The sequence below is a fragment of the Tachyglossus aculeatus genome, chromosome 9, assembly GCF_015852505.1.
Source record: "Tachyglossus aculeatus isolate mTacAcu1 chromosome 9, mTacAcu1.pri, whole genome shotgun sequence".
Lineage (NCBI taxonomy): Eukaryota > Metazoa > Chordata > Mammalia > Monotremata > Tachyglossidae > Tachyglossus > Tachyglossus aculeatus.
In genome coordinates, this window is record NC_052074.1 from 23,902,611 (window position 1) to 23,920,747 (window position 18,137).

The 18,137-nt window shown below is 43.5% G+C and overlaps 2 protein-coding genes across 2 annotated transcripts in view; one reads left to right on the plus strand and one right to left on the minus strand.

Moving 5' to 3' along the window:
- Positions 1 to 331: 331 nt before the first annotated feature.
- MRPL33 (mitochondrial ribosomal protein L33) lies at positions 332 to 8,956 on the plus strand. Its single transcript, XM_038751469.1, has 4 exons — positions 332 to 417; positions 3,831 to 3,849; positions 6,126 to 6,232; positions 8,646 to 8,956. Exons 1-4 carry the CDS (start codon positions 396 to 398, stop codon positions 8,693 to 8,695), a joined length of 198 nt encoding a protein of 65 aa, XP_038607397.1. The 5' UTR covers positions 332 to 395; the 3' UTR covers positions 8,696 to 8,956.
- Positions 8,957 to 12,040: 3,084 nt separating this feature from the next.
- Positions 12,041 to 18,137, minus strand: part of RBKS (ribokinase) — a 90,168-nt gene continuing 84,071 nt past the window's right edge. Inside the window, exon 8 of the mRNA XM_038751500.1 lies at positions 12,041 to 12,606. Within this exon, the coding sequence (XP_038607428.1) occupies positions 12,433 to 12,606 (174 nt within the window). The 3' untranslated portion in view covers positions 12,041 to 12,432. The remainder of the gene's footprint in view (positions 12,607 to 18,137) is intronic.

The window sequence follows — 18,137 nt, forward strand, 5'->3', positions numbered from 1 at the left end:
TCGTTATTATTATTAACCCAGCGCTTGGAACAATGTTTGGCACATAGTAAGCGCTTATTAAAGTCACCATTATTATTATGATTATTGCTCCAGCGCTTAGTACAGTGCTTGGAACATAGTAAGCGCTTAAACAATACCCTAATTATGATTATTATTATTAGGAAGGAACTGTGGCTCAGGAGGAGGCCCACAGGCCTCCTGAGGGAGGCGGGGCGTCCATGTTGCCGGAAGTGGCTTCGGAGGGTGGGGACCTTTGACCCGGAAGTAATTGTGTCGGCCGTTGGCGCATCTTGAGGCAGGGCCTCCATGTTTCCGGAAGTGGTTATGGGGGGGACCTTTGACCCGGAAGTGGTTGGGCCGGCCATCGGCGTGTTTGGAAAGCGGTGGCTGGCGCCATGTTCCTCACCGCGGCGTCCCGTAAGTGGGCTGGGAAAGGCGGGATGGGACCGGACCAAGATGTGGGGACCGTGTTCTTCCTCGGGGCCCAACGGTCGCCCCCTCCCGCCCGGCACCGCCCCAAGGAAAGGACTACAACCCCCAGCATGCCCCGCGATCCTGCGCATGCGCGCTGCCCAAGTCTCGCGGCACTTCTCGCGAGCGTTGCCCAGCTAGGGGGAAGAGGGAGAATAAGAATAATGGCGTTTATTAAGCGCTTACTATGTGCATAATACTCACAGTAATAATAATGGCATTTATTAAGCCTTTATAATAGTGATAGTAATGGCATTCATTAAGCCTTACTATGTGCATAATAATAACAATAATAATAATGGCGTTTATTAAGCCATTATAATAATAATGGCATTCATTAAGCCTTACTATGTGCATAATAATAACAACAATGATAATGGCATTTATTAAGCCATTATAATAATAGTGGCATTCATTAAGCCTTACTATGTGCATAATAATAACAATGATAATAATGGCATTTACTAAGCCATTATAATAATAATGATGGCATTTATTAAGCCTTACTATGTGCATAATAATAACAATAATAATAATGGCATTTACTAAGCCATTATAATGATAATAATAATGGCATTTACAAAGACTTACCATGTGCATAATAATAATGGCATTTATTAAGCCATTATAATAATAATAATAATGGCATTTATTAAGCGCTACTATCTGCATAATAATAACAATGATAATGGCATTATTAAGCGCTTACTATGTGCATGATAACGATAATAATAGTGGCATTTATTAAGCGCTTACTATGTGCATAATAATAACAACAATAATAGTGACATTTATTAAGCCATTATAATCATAATAATAATGGCACTTATTAATTGCTTACTATATGCATAATAATAATGATAATGGCATTTATTAATCCATTATAATAATAGTAATGGCAGTTATTAAGCGCTTACTATGTGCATAATAATAACAATAATAATAATAGTGGCATTATTAAGCGCTTACTATGTGCATAATAATAATAATAATAATGGCATTTATTAAGCACTTACTATGTGCATAATAATAATAATAATGGCATTTATTAAGCAGTAATAATATGGCAGTTATTAAGCACTTACTATGTGCATAATAATAACAATAATGGCATTTATTAAGCCATAATAATAATAATGACATTTATTAAGCCATTATAATAATAATAATGGCACTTATTAAGTGCTTACTATGTGCATAATAATAATAATGGCATTTATTAAGCCATAATAATAATAATAATAGCACTTATGAAGCACTTACTATGTGCATAATAATAACAATAATAATAATGACATTTATTAAGCACTTACTATGTGCATAATAATAACAATAATAATAATATTGGTATTTGTTAAGCACTTACTATGTGCCTAACTAAGCGCTGGGGTAGATACAAGGTCACCAGGTTGTCCCACATGGGGGCTCACAGCCTTCATCCCCATTTTCCAGATGAGGGAACTGAGGCACAGAGAAGTGAAATGACTTGCCCAAAGTCACACAGCCGATTAGTGACAGGGCCTGGACTAGAGCGTTTACTATGTGCCAAGCACTGGGTTAGATCCAAGTTAATCAGGTTGGACACAGACCCGCTCCCCCACGGAGCCGACGGTCTTAATCCTCATTTTACAGATGAGGGAACTGAAGCCCAGAGAAGTTAAGTGACTTGACCAAGGTCACACAGCAGGACACGTGGCACCGGTTGGGACGCCCGACTCCCAGTCCCGTGCTCTATCCAGAAGCGCTTAGTACAGTGCTCTGCAATCAATCAATCAATCGTATTTATTGAGCGCTTACTGTGTGCAGAGCACTGTACTAAGCGCTTGGGAAGTACAAGTCGGCAACATGTAGAGACGGTCCCTACCCAACAGTGGGCTCACAGTCTAGAAGGGGGAGACAGACAACAAAGTAAAACATATTAACAAAATAAAATCAATCAATCAATCAATCAGTCATATTTATTGAGTGCTTACTGTGCGCAGAGCACTGCACTAAGCGCTTGGGAAGTCCAAATTGGCAACACGTAGAGAGTAAGCCCTCAAGAAATACAATTGATTGAATGAAATCCACTGGAACTAAATTCTTTGCTCTGTGAAAGTGCCAACTGGTACTTCCCAAGCGCTTAGTACAGTGCTGTGCACACAGTAAGCGCTCAATAAATACGATTGATGATTTAGAGTCGCTAGGGCTCGGGAATACCAATTTAACATTCAGGTGGGGGGGGTTCATGACCCCCGTTGGGAAAGAAAGCCTTCTTTTGACGAATTTCTCTAGGCGTTTAACAAGTTATATTACAGCGCACACAGGCTCTCTGCTTGCTTCAGGTATTTTTTGGGGCGTAAATTAACAAGATGACTAAATGGAAAGATTTACCTTCATAATATATTTTCCTGTATCCTATGGAAAATGTGACAGCTTTCTGTTGCTTGGTCTTTGGAAAGGCTGGATGTAGTCATTAAAGATAAATTGGCCAAGAATTCCAGCAGGAATATGTTGTTCTAGATTAGTTTTTTTACGTGTATCCTATGAGATTTTTATTAATAATAATAATTATAATAATAATAATGATGATGGCATTTGTTAAGCGCTTACTATATGCTTCTAAGCACTGGGGGGGATACAAGGTGATCACGTTGTCCCACGTGGGGCTCGCAGACAGTGCTCTGCACACAGTAAGCGCTCAATAAATACGATTGATTGATTGATTGATTAATCCCCATTTTACAGATGAGGGAACTGAGGCTCAGAGAAGTTCAGTGACTTGCCCAGGGTCACACAGCAGGCATGTGGCGGAGCCGGGATTCGAGCTCTAAAGCCCGTGCGCTTTCCGCTGGGCCACGCTGCTTCTCTATTATTGCTTACTGTGTGCAAAGCATTGTACTAATCAATCAATTGTATTTATTGAGCGCTTACTGCGTGCAGAGCACTGTACTAAGCGCTTGGGAAGTACAAGTTGGCAACGTATAGAGACGGTCCCTACCCAACAGTGGGCTCACAGTCTAGAAGACTAAGCGCTTGGGAGAGTACAATATAACACCAGACACATTTCCTGCCCATAATGAGCTCACAGTCTAGAGAGGGAGACAGACATTAATATAAGTAAATAAATAACAGATAATAATAATAATAATGATAATGATGGTATTTTAAATACAGATATATACATTTGTGCTGTGGGGAAGGCAGGGGTGTGAACTGCAGTTGTACACCAACTTCATGGGTTATTACAATTGGCTGCAGTGGATTCTCTGATCAGTCTGGGGGCAAGACCTAGTATTTTAAAATTAATTTGACCCAAGGTAATCAAACAATATTTTTTTTCTTTTCTTCCCCCCGAAACCTTTCTCTGCTGCAAAAAGTTGCCAAGAGCAAATCAAAGTAAGTCATTTTTCAACACTTCTCCTCTTGCTAGTCAGAACGCTCAGCCACAACAGGTGTCTTTCATTACTATTATTATTGTTATTTATCATCATCGATCGTATTTATTGAGCGCTTACTGTGTGAAGAGCACTGTACTAAGCGCTTATCAGGTACTTACTCCGCGCCGAGTACCGGGGTAGAAACAAGGCTGTCGGATTGGGCCCAATCCCCAGTTTTGCCTGGGGATAACAGTCTCTCTTACCCCCCGTTTTACAGATGAAGAAACAAGAGGCCCAGAAAATGAAAAGGTTTTGCCCAAAGTCACACAGCTGTGTGCACAGCGCTTAGTCCAGTGCTCTGCACACAGTAAGCGCTCAATAAATACGACTGAATGAATGAATATGACAGAGCTGGAACTAGAACCTGGATCTTTTGACTCCTAGTCCCTGCTTTTTCCACTAGCCCTGGCAGACCCCGACTCCTCAAAACTCTCCAATGGTTGTCCATCTCCTTTTCCCAAAAGCAAAATCATCATCATCATCATCAATCGTATTTATTGAGCGCTTACTGTGTGCAGAGCACTGGACTAAGCGCTTGGGAAGTCCAAGTTGGCAACATCTAGAGACAGTCCCTACCCAACAGTGGGCTCACAGTCTAAAAGGGGGAGACAGAGAACAAAACCAAACATACTAACAAAGTAAAATAAATAGAATAGATATGTACAAGTAAAATAAATAGAGTAATAAATATGTACAAACATATATTTTGTATATATATATACAGGTGCTGTGGGGAAGGGAAGGAGGTAAGATGGGGGGGATGGAAAATCCTTACCATTGGGTTCAAGCTTCTCCATACCTTATCACCTATCATTCATTCAATCGTATTTATTGAGCGCTTACTGTGTGCAGAGCACTGGACTAAGCGCTTGGGAAGCCCAAGTTGGCAACATATAGAGACGGTCCCTACCCAACAGCGGGCTCACAGTCTAGAACTATAGGAAGAAAAAGTATCACAGACTTAATGTCATTCTCTTCGTAATTATGGGAAGATTAAAAATATCCCTGCGTTTTCATTTTCTCATCTTTTACTTTTTTTTCTTGTTTCCTGGGCTCCTCTACACCCCTTTCCTCCTTTGATGTTTTCTACTTTGTCCTTGTTGAATTCTCTTGTGCTTTTTTCTTTCTCGTCTCTCCTCCTTTTCTTCTTCTAGGAACCTTTCCCCCCTTTCTGTCCTTTCTCTTACCTGGTACTTTTCCCCTTCCTTGCCACAGTGACTAATTAGCCCCAGCGTATGTTTACGTGTGCACACACACGCCATTTTAGTTAAATCATCAGAGCTAAAACATTATTTTAGTTCCATTATCATAACTTCCCTTCGAAGCCCTACTGAGAGCTCACCTCCTCCAGGAGGCCTTCCCATACTGAGCCCCCTCCTTCCTCTCCCCCTCCTTGCCATCTCCTTCCCCTCCCCACAGAACCTGTATATATGTTTGTACATATTTATTATTCTATTTTATTTGTACGTATTTATTCTATTTATTTTATTTTGTTAATATGTTTTGTTTTGTGTCTCCCCCTTCTAGACTGTGAGCCCGCTGTTGGGTAGGAACTGTCTCTATATGTTGCCAACTTGGACTTCCCAAGCGCTTAGTACAGTGCTCTGCATATAGTAAGCGCTCAATAAATACAATTGATTGATTGCAAAGCACTGTTCTAAGCGCTGGGGGGATACAAGGTGATCAGGTTATCCCACGTGGGGCTCACAGTCTTAATCCCCATTTTCCAGATGAGGGAACTGAGGCCCAGAGAAGTTAAGTGACTTGCCCGAGCGATCAATCAATCAATCAATCGTATTTATGGAGCGCTTACTGGGTGCAGAGCACTGTACTAAGCGCTTGGGAAGTACAATTTGGCAACATATAGAGACAGTCCCTACCCAACAGTGGGCTCACAGTCTAGAAGGGGGAGACAGAGAACAAAACCAAACATATTAACAAAATAAAATAAATAGAATAGATATGTACAAGTAAAATAAATAGAGTAATAAATACGTACAAACATATATACATATATACAGGTGCTGTGGGGAAGGGAAGGAGGTAAGATGGGGGGATGGAGAGGGGGACGAGGGGGAGAGGAAGGAGGGGGCTCAGTCTGGGATGTGCTTTTTATGAAAAATGGAAGGACATTAGGGGAACTTTTTCTGAAGGGTATAAACCATGCTCCTAGACTCGCCCGTCAGCAGCTTTAGCCCTTTCCTCCGGCGTCTAACAATTTTCTTTGAATCTTAGGACGCTTCTTGTGAAAATGGTGAGCCAAGCTGGGACGGGTTTCTCCTTCAATACGAAAAGAAGCCGGCTGCAGGAGAAACTGGTCCTACTGCACCATGATCCAATCGGTAAAAACGATAGAATTTGCTCCAGAAGAGTGGCAGGCAGTTAAGAGATTATGGCAGAAAAGGAATCCAGTAAGAATAATCATCATCAATCATATTTATTGAGCGCTTACTATGTGCAGAGCACTGTACTAAGCGCTTGGGAAGTACAAATTGGCAACATATAGAGACAGTCCCTACCCAACAGTGGGCTCACAGTCTAAAAGGGGGAGACAGAGAACAAAACCAGACATACTAACAAAATAAAATAAATAGAATAGATATGTACAAAATAAATAAATAGAGTAATAAATAATAATAATGGCATTTATTAAGCGCTTACTATGTGCAAAGCACTGTTCTAAGCGCTGGGGAGGTTACAAGGTGATCAGGGTTGTCCCACGGGGGGCCTCACAGTTTTAATCCCCATTTTCCAGATGAGGCAACTGAGGCCCAGAGAAGTGAAGTGACTTGCCCAAAGTCACACAGCTGACAAGTGGCGGAGCCGGGATTTGAACCCATGACCTCTGACTCCAAAGCCCCTGCTCTTTCCACTGAGACACTGCTGCTTTTCCCAGTGGAGACTGTAAAGACTGTAGGACTTCTGGATGGAATCAAACACTAGTGTTTTTTGAGCTCCTCTAATCTGCAGATTCATGGGCAGGGAACGTATCTACTAATCAATCAATCAATCGTATTTATTGAGCGCTTACTGTGTGCAGAGCACTGTACTGAGCGCTTGGGAAGTACAAGTTGGCAACATATAGAGACAGTCCCTACCCAGCAGTGGGCTCACAGTCTACTAAGCCAGGGCTTGGGAGTCAGAGGTCATGGGTTCTAATCCTGGCCGCGCCACTTGTCAGCTGTGTGACCTTGGGCAAGTCACTTCACTTCTCTGGGCCTCAGTTACCTCATCTGTAAAATGGGGATTAATAATAATAATAATAATAATGGCATTTATTAAGCGCTTACTATGTGCAAAGCACTGTTCTAAGCGCTGGGGAAGTTAAAAGGAGATCAGGTTGTCCCACGGGGGGCTCACAGTCTTAATCCCCATTTTACAGATGAGGTAACTGAGGCACAGAGAAATTAAGTGATTAAGACTGTGAGCCCCACGTGGGACAACCTGATTACCTTGTATCTATCCCAGCGCTTAGAACAGTGCTTGGCACATAGTAAGCACTTAACAAATACCAATATTATTATTATTACAGTGTTCTGCACATGATAGGTGCTCAATAAATGGAATTGATACTGGTCACTGTGCAAGGAGTGACAGGTTTTATCAAGATTTGGGGGCCCTGCCCTTGGGAATTTGCAGTAGAGGGGGAATATAAAACCCGAAAAAGAGAGGAAGGAAAGGAAAAGGGAAAGGAAAGAGAAAAGAAAGAATGTTAGACCAAGAATAAGGAGGGGTTAAAATGTCACACCTGTGGTGTGGGCCTGAAAGACCTGCAAGATGGTGACTTTGCCATTGTTGCTGGGTGGGATAGGGAGGAATTAAATGGAAAGACAAGGAGATCCAGTTTTTGTCCAGTTTAGTTTGATTATAAAGTGACTTTATGCAAAGTGAGGGATGTAGCCTTCAATGGAGGTGGGGAGGAGGAGGAAGAGGAGAGAAAAAGAGGGAGACTAACTTGAGAGTCAACCATGTATTTGGAACTTGAGAATGGATAATCTTTCCATGGGAGTGGGAGGGAATCCTGGAAAATACACCCAGTGAGACAGGATGGAAGAGGAGGTGACAGTGGACCTGAAGGAGTGACTTCTAGACTGTGAGCCCACTGTTGGGTAGGGACCGTCTCTATATGTTGCCAACTTGGACTTCCCAAGCGCTTAGTCTGTACTGTAAGCGCTCAATGAATATGATTGATTGATTGATTGATTGGAGAGGCAGGGGGAGGAGGATAGCTGGGGAGGAAAGTACCCCAGAATCCAAGGCCGGAGAAGGGGTGGTCGGCCACTCGCCGGCGAGAGATTGCGGATGAGAACAGTGAAAAGGCTTTGAGAGCTTGGCAATTTCAGAGGAATTGTCATGTTGGAAACCAGATCGAAGTGGGTTGGTGGGGAGGAATTGGGGGAAGTGAGAATAAACAGTGAACTCAAAGAGATCAGCAATAAGTGGGAGCGGAGAGCTTAGAAAAGAAGGGGACCTTCCAAGTGTTATTGAAAGCTGTGAGGGAAGAGGGAGAAGGTACTAATCTGAAACCTGGAGGCAGTGGGTTGGCTGGAAGGGAAAGCTTAGATGGCGAAGGAGGAGGGAAAGAGCGTGATTAGGAAGTAAGGAGGAGAGGGTTGTCTTAAAGCTGGAGGGAGGTGGCCCAGATCACTGGGGAGGGAGCCCTCGTTTGACAGTCTCACGTTTTTGGACGGCAAAGTCGCTAATGACAACAAGCACCACCACAGTTGCCCACTGAAATCTGTTTCTTTTTCTTAGTGAACAAGCGTGTCCTCTTTGTGGAGAAGAAAAAAATCCGCTCTATCTAAACAATAGCGTGAAAATGGATGGGATTTCTACACGAGGAAGACTCTTGGGGGGAAACACGGATTCAGAAATCCTGCAGCGTGAGCTGAAAGCAGAGGAAGTGGCCTGGAATGGCTGCCTCCTGTGATTTGAAGGCCATTGTGAAGGGAAACAATGCAGCGAAAGAAAGTTCTTCACTTCAGGTCATTTATCATTGCATCAACACTTATTTATCTTGCAGGTTATTTTAATAACCCGCAATAAAAATTTTAAAATAGCCAGCACTATTGTTTCAGTGGTGTTATTTTCCACTTCTTTTCTAAACAACTGTACTGCCCAGAAAAATCTGACCATTGTTTCATGTTCTAAATAGAAAGGGAAACGGGTCCACCACCAGAGGTTTGGCATAAGCCTCCCTTCAAAGCCCTACTGAGAGCTCACCTCCTCCAGGAGGCCTTCCCAGACTGAACGCCCTCCTTCCTCTGCCCCTCTTCCCCCTCCGCCTTACCTCCTTCCCCTCCTCACACCACCTGTATATATGTATATATGTATTTATTTTATTTGTACATATTTATTCTATTTATTTTATTTTGTTAATATGTTTTGTCTTGTTGTCTGTCTCCCCCTTCTAGACTGTGAGCCCGCCATTGGGTAGGGACCGTCTCTAGATGTTGCCAACTTGGACTTCCCAAGCGCTTAGTACAGTGCTCTGCACACAGTAAGCGCTCAATAAATACGATTGAATGAATGAATGAATCAGCGCTTTTAGACTGTGAGCCCACTGTTGGGTAAGGATGGTCTCTATATGTTGCCAACTTGTACTTCCCAAGCGCTTAGTACAGTGCTCTGCACACAGTAAGCGCTCAATAAAGACGATTGATTGATTGATTCTCGCGAGGTCTCGCCCCTGAGAGGAGTTCAAAGTAGAGCAAGTAGAATCACCCCCCGGATTTCTTGTTATAACCCGATCCACACACGTTGCTTCTCAAGTGCCAATCGCTGTACCGCAATCCCATCTATTTCGCCACCGGCATATAATAATAATAATAATAGTATTTGTTAAACGCTTACCGTGTGCCAGGCACTGGTCTAAGCCCTGGGACCTCTCCATCACGACCTGCCTCTGGCCTGGGATATTCTTCTTCTTCATTTTCGACGGACTATCACCCTCGCCACCTTCAAAGCCTTAGGCACATCTCCAAGGGGCCTTCCCTAAGCCCTCATTTCTTCCTCTCTCACTCCCTTCTACATCACTCTTGTACCTGGATTTGCGCCTTTTATTTACTCCTCCAGCCCTTATGTGCACAGCCTTTATATTAATGTCTTTCTCCCCCTCTAGACTGTAAGCTCACAATGGGCAGGTAATGTGTCTACCGACTCTGTTGTCTCCCAAGTGCTTAGTACAGTGCTCTGCACACAGTAAGTGCTCAATATTAAGGAGAAACCAGTCCAGTTTGGCTTTATTCTGGACCTCTTCCCACCCTGTCCTCCCAGCCAGCCTTGGAAACATCAGTTTCTTTTTCTCTCACTCCCTTCTGCGTCACTCTTGTACTTGGATTTGCGCCTTTTATTTACTCCTCCAGCCCTTACGTGCACAGCCTTTATATTAATGTCTTTCTCCCCCTCTAGACTGTAAGCTCACAATGGGCAGGTAATGTGTCTACCGACTCTGTTGTAGTCTCCCAAGTGCTTAGTACAGTGCTCTGCACACAGTAAGTGCTCAATATTAAGGAGAAACCAGTCCAGTTTGGCTTTATTCTGGCCCTCTTCCCACCCTGTCCTCCCAGCTAGCCTTGGAAACATCAGTTTCTTTTTCTCTCACTCCCTTCTGCGTCACTCTTGTACTTGGATTTGCGCCTTTTATTTACTCCTCCAGCCCTTAGGTGCACAGCCTTTATATTAATGTCTTTCTCCCCCTCTAGACTTTAAGGTCATAATGGGCAGGTAATGTGTCTACCGACTCTGTTGTAGTCTCCCAAGTGCTTAGTACAGTGCTCCGCACACAGTAAGTGCTCAATAAGTACTATTAAGGAGAAACCAGTCCAGTTTGGCTTTATTCTGGACCTCTTCCCACCCTGTCCTCCCAGTTAACCTTGGAAACGTCAGGCTGGGGCAGAAGGAAGCCATTCAGTCGTCTTTCACCAGTTTTGCCCTCATCTCTGGAATAAGACATGTATGGGAAATCTCACCTGCTGCGGATGGGCGACTGGAAAGGCAGATTTTTCCAGCTCCACCACTCTTGGGTTTCACTTTAATCAAACCAGGCCTGTGCGAAGCAACTCTAGTCCTATAATACTTCACGTATTGCTGCTTCAACTTTCCCCATTCTAGGTCTGAGGGCTGAATTCTATATCTATTCTATTTATTTTATTTTGTTAGTATGTTTGGTTTTGTTCTCTGTCTCCCCCTTTTAGACTGTGAGCCCCCTGTTGGGTAGGGACTGTCTCCATATGTTGCCAACTTGGACTTCCCAAGCGCTTAGTACAGTGCTCTGCACACAGTAAGCGCTCAATAAATACGATTGATGATGATGATGATGATGAATTCAGCACGGCGAAGCGAGCGGGTAGGGTTAAGCTATTTTCCCGCTAGAAGATTGGTGTTTTCAAATGAGTAATAAGGTTTTCCTCAAGAATTTCTTCATTCCTCAAACTCGATTAGAGAGCCAAGGCTACCAACAGCCAAAGAAGAAATACAGTCACAGGCATGAAGTCAGTCGGGCACCGTGGGATGAGGCAGACCAGCCTCTGGGATAAAATTCGGAGCTGCTTTTGTGGGCCGGGGACCGAACTGTAGGCAATCGGGGCATCGGAGAGGTTTGTGGCACTGCTGCCTCAGCTGTAGTTTGGAGCCAGGCCTAAAAATAACCACTTTATTCAATGGCTGAGGCGTGGTGGGGATCAGAGTGCAGTACGCACGACTTAAGATCGGCAAGGGCCAATGTTTCAGTTTGGGGATCAGTTTCCCGATTTTGCCCACGGGATCCAGGCTAACCACATGATCCTTTCAGAACTCATCATCATCATCAATCGTATTTATTGAGCGCTTACTGTGTGCAGAGCACCCCTCTACAAGAGGCTTCTCCTTCCACTCTCCCGCAGCCTCTTTCCCCAGCTACTGCTGCTTCCCCATTTAGGTGGGAGATTCTTTAGGGCGGAGAGGACTGTGGAATATATTTGGAAGTGCATGGAGTGCTCTAATAAACTTTTAGAACAAGTACAATTTAACGAAAAAGAATAAGAGGGTTCTCCCACTGTCACCACTGCTTGTTTCTGAGCTGCCCAGAAGGAGCTGAAGAGTTTGAAGTGGGACCAGAAGCAGCCCCTCCGTTGGCCCTCCCCTCATAAATAATATAAATTTACATTATATACATAAAATAAGCACATTTTATTGATTAGTTGCGCTACCTTTTTTGTTGTTACTGTAAGGAATCCTTCTGGCCCCCCAGAGACTTAGATTTTATAACAATAAAAATTCCACTTTGGGTTTGGAGCAATGTAAAGAAGTGATAGGACAGAAAAACCTTACCTCGTGTCCTCAGCTGGGCCAATGTAAAAATAAGTGTTGTGTGCCCAGGGGCCAATCACCCTAAGATGGACTTGAAAGGTCATCTTATTGCAAAGCACGCTTATTGACAGAAATAAAAGAAAGACCAAGTTTCATAAATCAAAAACGGCAAATTACAGCGTTTGAGGTGCATGAGGCATCTTTTCATTTCCCCATTCATATTCAAACTGCCCACTCAGAAACCGTTACCGAATTAAAAGAGATTGCCGGGTAGGTCCTTTTTGAAGGGATAAGAGCTCTGAGTTCCTGAAGACCGGACACTCACTGATGCAATAAAATTGGATCTCCTGACCATTTCTTCCACCGACAGGTCAGGGTGGTGAGCCAGGTAGAAAGCCAGAGCGCCCACGAAGCTATCTCCAGCCCCCTGCAAATGAAAGCGCGGGAATGTAAATAACGTCGCGGTGCCCGCCGTCCGAGCGTTACTCCTTGTTCTGTGTAAAGAAATGGTGTTAGGAAACGTTTACTAGTCCACCGTTTGTTCCACTGGCCCCTAACATTTGTTAACGGCGTCTTGTCTTGCAGCCTTCAGCCAAATTCAGTCGAGTGCCGTTAACGTTGGCAACAAAACGAATCTCCCGGTGCTTTTTCCCTACCGCTTCTCCGCTCTCACGCTGAAGACGTTGCAGTTGGGGAGGCGGGGATGTCAGTTCCGTAACTTTCCCCGGGGATAAAAATGTCTAATTATGTGATTGGAAGGATTCGGTAATAAAGATAGACCATCTGAAACCTGCAAACTCATGATGCGCGGGCTGGCAGGAGGCAGCCACTGATCCTGGGAGAGGTTTTTTTTTTTTAATTTTAATTTTATTTTTATGGCATTTATTAAGCGCTTACTATGTGCAAAGCACTGTTCTAAGCGCTGGGAAAGATTACAAGGTGTTCAGGTTGTCCCACGGGGGGCTCACAGTCTTCATCCCCATTTTCCAGACGAGGTAACTGAGGCTCAGAGAAGTTAAATGGCTTGCCCAAGGTCACACAGCAGACATGTGGCGGAGCTGGGATTCGAACCCATCACCTCTGACTCCAAATACGATTGATTGATCTGTTCTCCACTCCTAGCTCTGCAGTTTAGCCTGCCCCTCTGTTAAAGTGACCTTCTCTTTATCTCTCACCCCACAATTACCACCAGAGACATCACCAACATCTTCCATTCAGGGCAGCGTGGCTCAGTGGAAAGAGCCCGGGCTTTGGAGTCAGAGGTCATGGGTTCAAATCCCGGCTCCGCCAACTGTCAGCTGTGTGACTTTGGGCAAGTCGCTTCATTTCTCAGTTCCCTCATCTGTAAAATGGGGATGAAGGCTGTGAGCCCCCCAACCTGATCACCTTGTAACATCCCCAGCGCTTAGAAAAGTGCTTTGCACATAGTAAGCGCTTAATAAATGCCATCATTATTATTATCATCATCATCATCATCATCATCAATCGTATTTATTGAGCGCTTACTGTATGCAGAGCACTGTACTAAGCGCTTGGGAAGTACAAGTTGGCAACATATAGAGACAGTCCCTACCCAACACTGGGCTCACAGTCTAAAAGGAGGAGACAGAGAACAAAACCAAACATACATATTATTATATTATTATTATTATTATTCTCTGTGCCTCAGTTCCCTCACCTGTAAAATGGGGATTAAGACTGTGTGCCCCATGTGGGACAACCTGATCACCTTGTAACCCCTCCAGCGCTTAGAACAGTGCTTTGCACATCGTAAGTGCTTAATAAATGCTATTAAAAAGAAGGGCAGAGGAAAAGCCTCCTTTCTATTGATACTGTTAGTAATTAATCAATCAATTGTATTTATTGAGCGCTTACTGTGTGCAGAGCACTGTACTAAGCGCTTGGGAAGTCCAAGTCGGCAACATATAGAGACGGTCCCTACCCAACAGTGGGCTCACAGCCTAGAATTACAGGGCTACATTGCCTTTCACGGTCAATGAAAACGTTATTATCATCAAGAGACGAGAATTAATGATGCGAGAGTTGAATGTTGAACACAGATGGAGAAGCCCCATCAATTAAAAGCATTTATAGGGTGCCTATTATAACCAGAGTACTGTATGAGACCCTTGGGAACACATAAAAGAAGCCCTCAAGGAGTTTACTAATGAAATGGGGGAACTTTCCATTTATGCCTCCCAATTCACATGCTGTAGCAATTCTCCAAGACCTGGTTGTGCATGACATAACAGGCTTGATGTTTTAAGGGGGGATGCCATAACTAGATTCTATCTAGTCGAAGATTAGATTTCCTCCCTTTTTTTGAGCGGCGATTACACATGTGATAATAATAATAGTGGTATTTGTTAAGCGGTTACCATGTGCCAGGCACTGTACTAAGTGTGTGGGTGGATGAAAACAAGTCATGTTGGACACAGCCCCGCGTGTCCTAGAGAAGCGGCGTGGCTCAGTGGAAAGAGCCCGGGCTTGGGAGCCAGAGGTCGTGGGTTCTAATCCCGGCTCCGCCACTAGTCAGCTGGGTGACTTCGGGCCAGTCGCTTCACTTCTCTGGGCCTCAGTTCCCTCATCTGGAAAATGGGGATGAAGACTGTGAGCCCCATGCGGGACAACCTGATCACCTTGTATCTACCCCAGCGCTTAGAACAGTGCTTGGCACATAGTAAGTGCTTAACAAATACCATCATCATTATTACTACTTTATTTTAGTGTTCATCTCCCCACACTGAATCGTACACTCACCAAGGGCGGGAATCATGCCTACTAATTTTACTATATTCTCGCAAGTATTTAATGGAATGTACAAAGTCGGGGCTCAATGAACACTACTGACTGATTGAAAATTAACTACAAAACATTCATTAAATATTTCCCTAAGATGTGAAATTGTAGGGAAAATTCACCATTTCCAAGATCGGACACTGTCCCCCAGTGCTTCATTCACTAGGAATTCATAACCACTTTCTGACCCTGAATGAGTCATTATCCAAGGCACCAACTGGTCCTCATGGTTAAGCTCCTACATTCCTAAAAAATGTCTCAGCAGATTTCACCTATTGAGTCTATCGGTTCCGTGGTGTTCAAAAAATCTCTCACTGCTCTGCATGCTCACCCGTTCTCCACAAAGTACACCATAAAGACCTAAATTCCTTTGGTTTGGAAAAGGGAAACAAGTAAAAGCAGGCCAGCATCATAATTCGAAGTATATTTTAAAATTCCTAAATCCACATCACACTAAAAGGAAGCCTTCCCTGACTTTCCCACATCCCCAAGCCTATCCCGAACATTTATTTACGCTGATCTTCGGCCCTCTGAAAATATTAATGTATCGATCAGTAGCTACATATCAAACTAAGCATGCCACTTATTTATTCACATATTTATTCATCTATTTCCTTGTATTACACTCTCACTAGTACCAATTGTAGGCTACTTCTTTTTTCTCTCCCCGCTAATTTCAGATAAGCTGTCTGCCTGTCTCCCCCATTAGACTGCTAACTTCTTGAGGGACGAAGGCTCTTCTTTTGTGTCTGCTAAAGTCACCCAGGCACTTATTACAGCGCTCTGCCCAGAGTAGGTGCTCAATAAATACTTTCGATTTCTTGAAAGTAGTAAAGTCAATGGAGGGAATTGGTTATCGGGGAGCCTAATCCATCAAAGACACCCAAGATGAAGACGACTTCTTTTCTGCAGGTAGTAACACGAATAAGGAGCATCGTTTTTAAATTCTCTAGTGGAAGTACGTTAGAAATATGAATTAGCTAGAGCACTACCACCAGACGTTTTGTCACTGATATCATCTCCAAAGATATCATTCTACTCTGGATTGATTCTTTCACCCCGGAGAATAAAAACCCTACAGATGAACTGGTGAACATTTTGACAAGGTACTTCATCTACTGTATAGTAGGACAAAAAGGCTTTAGGAAGTCATGAGGTTTACAACACATCAAAGCATTTTCCAGAGGAAAGATCCACCTCCAAACCCCAAGCAGAACCAGTCAGCCTCATGGAGAGGAGATAAATTCTTGCCTGAATCAACGGGGTTGGAGAAGTGAATTATAGTCGACTTTGGTCTGAGGACACAGGGTTGGCCTCGGTGGGTCTTGATCCTTCTGTTTTATAGCAAACCAACCCCAACTGACATAAAATACTTAAAACATAAAATAATTTTTCCTCTGGAAGGAGCACAGAATGAGTCGCTTCAAAAAAGGGAAAGGAACTCTGGAGATCCCACAAATCCCTTCAAAGGAGAAGAATTTAGGACTGAGACGCAAGCACAGCAAAAACGTGAACAAAAGTCATCTGGAATTCCAGGGGCAGCCTGTTCCGTGTTAATCATTTCTTGGTCAGAGAATATTGGAATGCTCATTCCATTCACGGCCATTTGACTTCAATATATTCTTCCCATTTTCCTTCTCCCTGTTGTCCCCTTCCCCCTTTTCCCTTGGAGTCAGAGGTCATGGGTTCAAATTCCGGCTCCGCCAATTCATTCATTCAATCATATTTACTGAGCGCTTACTGTGTGCAGAGCACTGTACTAAGCGCTTGAACTAAGCAATTGTCAGCTGTGTGACTTTAGGCAAGTCATTTCACTTTTCTGGGCCTCAGTTCCCTCATCTGTCAAATGGGGATGAAGACTGTGAGCCCCATGGGGGACAACCTGATCGGCTGGTATCCTCCCCAGCACTTAGAACAGTGCTTTGCAAATAGTAAGCCCTTAATAAATGCCATTATTATTATTCCTTTATAAGGAGGCTGTCTATTCTACCAATAGCTGGGTCTTCTCCTCCTCGTCCATTGTACCTGTTTCTTTTCATATTTAGTGCTTCGCACATAGTAAGCGCTTAACAAATACCATCATCATCATCATATTCCACAGACCTCTACATAACTGGATGAGTTCACTTTTACACTCCTCTACAGATACTAAATGTAATGGGGAAACAATATGGTGTAGTGGATAGAGCCTGGGCTTGGGAGCCAGAAGGTCATGGGTTCAAATCCCGACTCCGCCACTTATCTGCTGTGTGACCTTGGGCACGTCACTTCGCTTCTCTGGGCCCCAGTTCCCTCATCTGTTAAATGGGGATTAAGCCTGTGAGCCCCATGTGGGACAACCTGACTTGTACGACGTTGTACCTACCCCAGCGCTTAGAACAGTGCTTTGCATATAGTAAGCGCATAACAAATATTATTAGTATTATTAACAAATACCATCATTATTATTACAGTACAACAGAGTTCCTAGACATGTTCCCATCCCACAAAGCTCAGTCTGGGGGGACACATCTTTTAAAGTATAAGGAGTAGATAAACCATGGAAACTCATCACGATTAGTGAAGCTACCACGCCAACTGAGAAAACCACAAGCTTCAATAGCTTAGTGATCTGCACTTTAACTTGTTAGATTTCCCCCTCTTCCCACAAACTTTTAAACCAGAATTTGTTCTCAGAGAAAGAAAAAAAAAATCCACTCTGCAGCATTTGGGCAGCTGGGGAGCTTCATGATGGGAATTTTCTTTGCAAATCACAGTTGTGTTACAACTGCTGATTTTTGTTCTAAACAAACCCCGAAGGAATGTGGCAAAACTATTTCATTCGCCCACAAAATCGCCCTAACTACGCCTTCCCACAGGTTACTGCCATTAGTCATCTACATTTGGTAGGTCTTCAGCTCCTTTCATTTCTCTGTGCCAGATGAACCTTTCAAATGCCTTCTGTTCAAAGGACAGATGGGCAATTAACTCTTTTGGACTTGAAGGGAAACTCCAGCTTATTGCTGCTATATTTTAATTAAAATTTTGATACTGAATGAACTCTGCTCCTTCTTTTCTTCCCTCTCTCCCTCCATTTATCTTTATTAGAGTCTAAGTTTATTAACATGCCTTTCTACATAACCAATACTCATTATACTCTTATCTATCAAATGCCCAGTG

What these genes read in the sequence shown, in the direction of transcription:
- MRPL33 (XM_038751469.1), top strand. Translation starts at nt 396, where the DNA reads ATGTTCCTCACCGCGGCGTCCC. An exon ending in ACTGCACCATGATCCAATCG is followed by an intron (nt 6,233 to 8,645) that starts GTAAAAACGATA and finishes TCTTTTTCTTAG; the next exon opens with TGAACAAGCGTGTCCTCTTT.